The sequence below is a fragment of the Hevea brasiliensis genome, chromosome 11 (assembly GCF_030052815.1).
Source record: "Hevea brasiliensis isolate MT/VB/25A 57/8 chromosome 11, ASM3005281v1, whole genome shotgun sequence".
NCBI lineage: Eukaryota > Viridiplantae > Streptophyta > Magnoliopsida > Malpighiales > Euphorbiaceae > Hevea > Hevea brasiliensis.
The window spans coordinates 82,931,709-82,935,679 of record NC_079503.1 but is presented as its reverse complement, the minus strand read 5'-3'; the positions used below and the strand labels follow the sequence as shown (position 1 = coordinate 82,935,679).

The window sequence follows — 3,971 nt, the reverse complement described above, 5'->3', positions numbered from 1 at the left end:
TTTACGTAAGGATTTCTTCTGTAAGCATATATTAGAAACGCAGCTTATATGATATATAAGCTGCTTGTAGACATTGCATTAAGCTGCAAGTACATTATTTGCTCAACTATTGCGGCAATCCTAGCCTGAAGGAACAAACCAGAAACTCATATGAAGTTGTGACTCTCTACGGATAAACCTCAATGATAGAATTTAACCCACAAGTAGCAGTGATTTTATAGCGACTAAATCCAGCCTCCGAGAAGAGTCTTGCCCATTCTTGCTTGTTTCTCTCTCTTCCGGTGCATATAGCCATCATTTGCAGGTCTACAAAGAGCTTTGTTTCTGCTAGATTACTTTTATCTTTCTCGTCATTAATAACCATTTCTACGAGTATCATTTTTCCTTCCTTTTCTGTGCTGGCAATAGCTTCTCTGCATCGATTCAAAATCTTTATGCAGTCCTCGTCGCTCCAGTTATGCAGAACAGACTGTACAGAGCTCAATATCACCATCAAAAGACTCGAGATAAAATAACAAGTATCCTTAAATTTTATTTCAATAGATTGAAGAAACAAATTATCATCAATGAAAATTTTGAAATGTTATAAATATGTATACCTTTATCAGAACCGCCTCTGCAGAAGGAATAGACTGAAACATGTCACCAGCAACAAATTTCAAGCTTTTAGTCTCTGGCATGTCTGCAACAACTTGTGGGAGGTCCAAGACTGTGCATTTCATATGTGGGTATGCATCAGCAATTGCCCTGGCTAGAGTTCCTGTTCCACCTCCTACATCTACCAGTGAGGCCACTCCCTCAAATATTTCCTTATGGTCCTTAAAAATCAAGCTCACCAGTTGAGAATCACAGGCCATGGCCTCATTCAAGGAATTGATAAATTCATGATTTTTCTTCCCATATTCCCAAAAATTCATTCCATGATAAGTTTCAAATGGGGTGAGCTCGTTCCCTTGGAAACAGTCGGCAACGGAAAACCATGGAGTTACCAGCGCAGGGTCGAGCATTGCTAGAACATTGGTAGACAAGCTGGTGGGGCTATCTTTGAGCAAGAGACTAGAAGAAGTTGTAAGAACATAACCTTCTTCTTCTTGATTCTCATGTATTTTGTTTGTAGCAAAGAAGCCGGAGTGCACCAGTATTCGCATGACTCGCTGCAGACAGTTTGCTTTTGTTGGAGGAACTTGAAGATCAGAAGCCAACTCCCGAAGGGTAATAGGTTGTTTATGTTTGTGGATTATATCAGGGATTCCTAGCTGAACAGCACATTTTAGCGACATGGATTCTAAATAGTGGTACATGTGTTTATATATATGACACTGAGCTTGAAACAACTCATTAGCTCCAAGCTCTTGATCTAACTCCATCTCAAGTTTCCCAATTTCCACCTTGCTTGCTCATAAAGGCGTTACAGTTTCTGGTTATATAATACAATCTTGCACTGTTGAGCGTTGAAAAAAGAAGAAATCATCTTGCTTAAGAAATAATTCTTGACTAAAAAAATAAAAAAGTTTGAATTGAGGGTGTTTCAATTCATATTACTTGTTCTGGTAAAATTTTTCTTTCCTTGATTATTTTTTTCATTCTAAGATGAAAAGGGTGACATAATATGGTTAGATCTTAGGCTGAGTATATATCTAAGAATTTCTAGGAAAAAAAAAATCATGTTTATTCCAACTTGACTTGGACAACTGCTGTCAAAATGTGATGTCAAGAAGACGCGCATTTGCTTGGGAGGAAGAAACTGGGAAGAAAGATCACAAACAAACACCCCCTACCTAACTTACACAACATGGAAGAAACAATTGTAATTAATAATCCACGTACCTTTTAGGCTTAATTTAACCTGAGGATTGTTTGTTTCATCATTGTCCAATAATATTTATTTGTTTTACAAAAATATTTAAACTTTAATTTAATATCAGAGTCTCGATTCATATTCATTGAGTACTATAATCAAAAGTTGATTAGTATATACATAGATAAATTAGACGTAATAAAAAAATATTTCTTTCTATGCTACATGAAGAAGATAGTCTGGTCATTTAATTATATCCAGATCAGCTTTTGACGATGATAAAACAATTCTTAAAATTGATTACGCCTATCTTAGGTTGGTAGTTAATTCCATGGTGTTGATTTCTCGAAGCAGCATTACTTGACTGCCGAGAAAAATTTCAGTGTTAGAATTTTCAACTCTTATGAATCATGCATTAAGATGCAAGGAAGAGACTGGTCCAAGCGCAGAAGCCAGGTGATTTCATGAGAAATTAACAAGCTAATTCTAGGCCAACTACAATTGAATAAAAAAAATTTTCAGCAAGGACCTTTTTTATGCAAAGAAAGTTTCGAACCCAGAATCTTTTTGTCACAAAAGAGCAACCTCCCTGTTGCTCCAAAGCTTGATCCATTGATTTCTTCAAAAAATGAGGGTTAAAAATTCATCTACGATGGATGTCTAGTGCAACTATATCATAGCTGTATAACCTGCAAATATAGGGTTTAGTTGACATTATGGTTGGAATTGCTGTGGAAAATAATTTTTTAAATATATTTTTTTAGAGAATATTAAAAATTATATTAAAAATAAATTTCTATATTTTAATTATAAAAAAAGATTAAATAATTTTTTTCAATAACATTATAAAATGACATTTTTTTCAAAAAAAATTTGAGTTCGTTGCTACATTGTCCATCACACATTTACGGTAAAGTTATAATTATTAAGCTCACCGTTATGTCTATCAAAATAATTTAAGCTAATTAAACTTGATTTTCTTTTTTAATATTTTCTTGTATTTTTTTTTTATCTCAACCATTCTTTACTGCCCCTAATGCTTAATTTGGTATGCATCAAATAATTACATGTTTTTGAACATTCCCTCGAAATCTAGGGCATGCTTGGTTGGAAGAATTTTGATAAACCCATGGATTTGTTTGAAAATCCATCAAGTGGTTGGGAATAAATAAGCCAAAATCCATGAATTTTGCAAAATCTATCATTTGCCAAATCCTTCAAAATGAGGGATTCTAAAATCCCTAATAGGAGGTGGGATTTTATAAAATCACTAATTTTAATGAATGAGGGATTCTACAAATATTTTTCTGATTCAAAAATAACTTTCAATTTCATGTATTTTATCAACATAAGTGAAAATTGTATAATCCATTGAATTAAACTTAAAAAAATAAATTTTAAATAATATATTTTACAAATTCTATGGATTTGAATGATGTTAATCCAAACATGGCCCTAGGTTGATTACTCATTACAAAAACAGCAGAAAATGTCTTTTCCTTTTTGGTTTTATTTTTTTTAGAGATAGACAAACGCACACGGTTTAGTGATACAAATAGAAGGTTATTAAAACTATGACAAGTTTAACAAAATCCTTATTCCCATATAAGTCATTCAAGCACGCTGTCCACAACCGATGTGGAATCCCGAAGGATCAGCCCTTAGATACACTTGACCCACTCACGGACCTCAACCAGGGTCACACCGGAACACTTAACCTCACCTTTTGTTTTCACTCAAAGTCGAACCTTTATTTTTATTGAGAGATAGACATATACATACGGTTCAGTGACGAGAATGGACGCTTGTTAAAACTATGGCAATTTTAACAAAGTTCTTTTTGGTCATTAGAGGCCAAACAATCTATAATTAAGGCTAACAGTTTTCAATTTCTGTCATGATAATAGAGTGGGAATAGCTCAGGGGTTAGAGCATCTTGTTCAAATACTTTTCGCTCATATTGCTTGGACTATAGGTTATAAGAATTAAAATTATGCATTTATTAACTGTTCAAACTTTTGGTACAGTGTTAAACACTCAATTCTACAAAATATTATCAAAATAGAAATTAGAGAATCATCTGCCTGAATTGATCCCTATTCTGAAGTTGCAGAATCTCAATATTGCTATTTTTTTAGAATATATATGTATAAAATATCAAGGAAGCCATTAA

The 3,971-nt window shown here is 33.4% G+C and overlaps 1 protein-coding gene across 1 annotated transcript; it reads right to left on the bottom strand.

The window, feature by feature from the left end:
- On the bottom strand, positions 1 to 1,584 carry LOC110650023 (trans-resveratrol di-O-methyltransferase-like). Its single transcript, XM_058129484.1, has 2 exons — positions 600 to 1,584; positions 1 to 469 (listed from the first exon to the last, which is right to left on the bottom strand). Exons 1-2 carry the CDS (start codon positions 1,365 to 1,367, stop codon positions 167 to 169), a joined length of 1,071 nt encoding a protein of 356 aa, XP_057985467.1. The 5' UTR covers positions 1,368 to 1,584; the 3' UTR covers positions 1 to 166.
- Between the last annotated feature and the right edge of the window lie 2,387 nt (positions 1,585 to 3,971).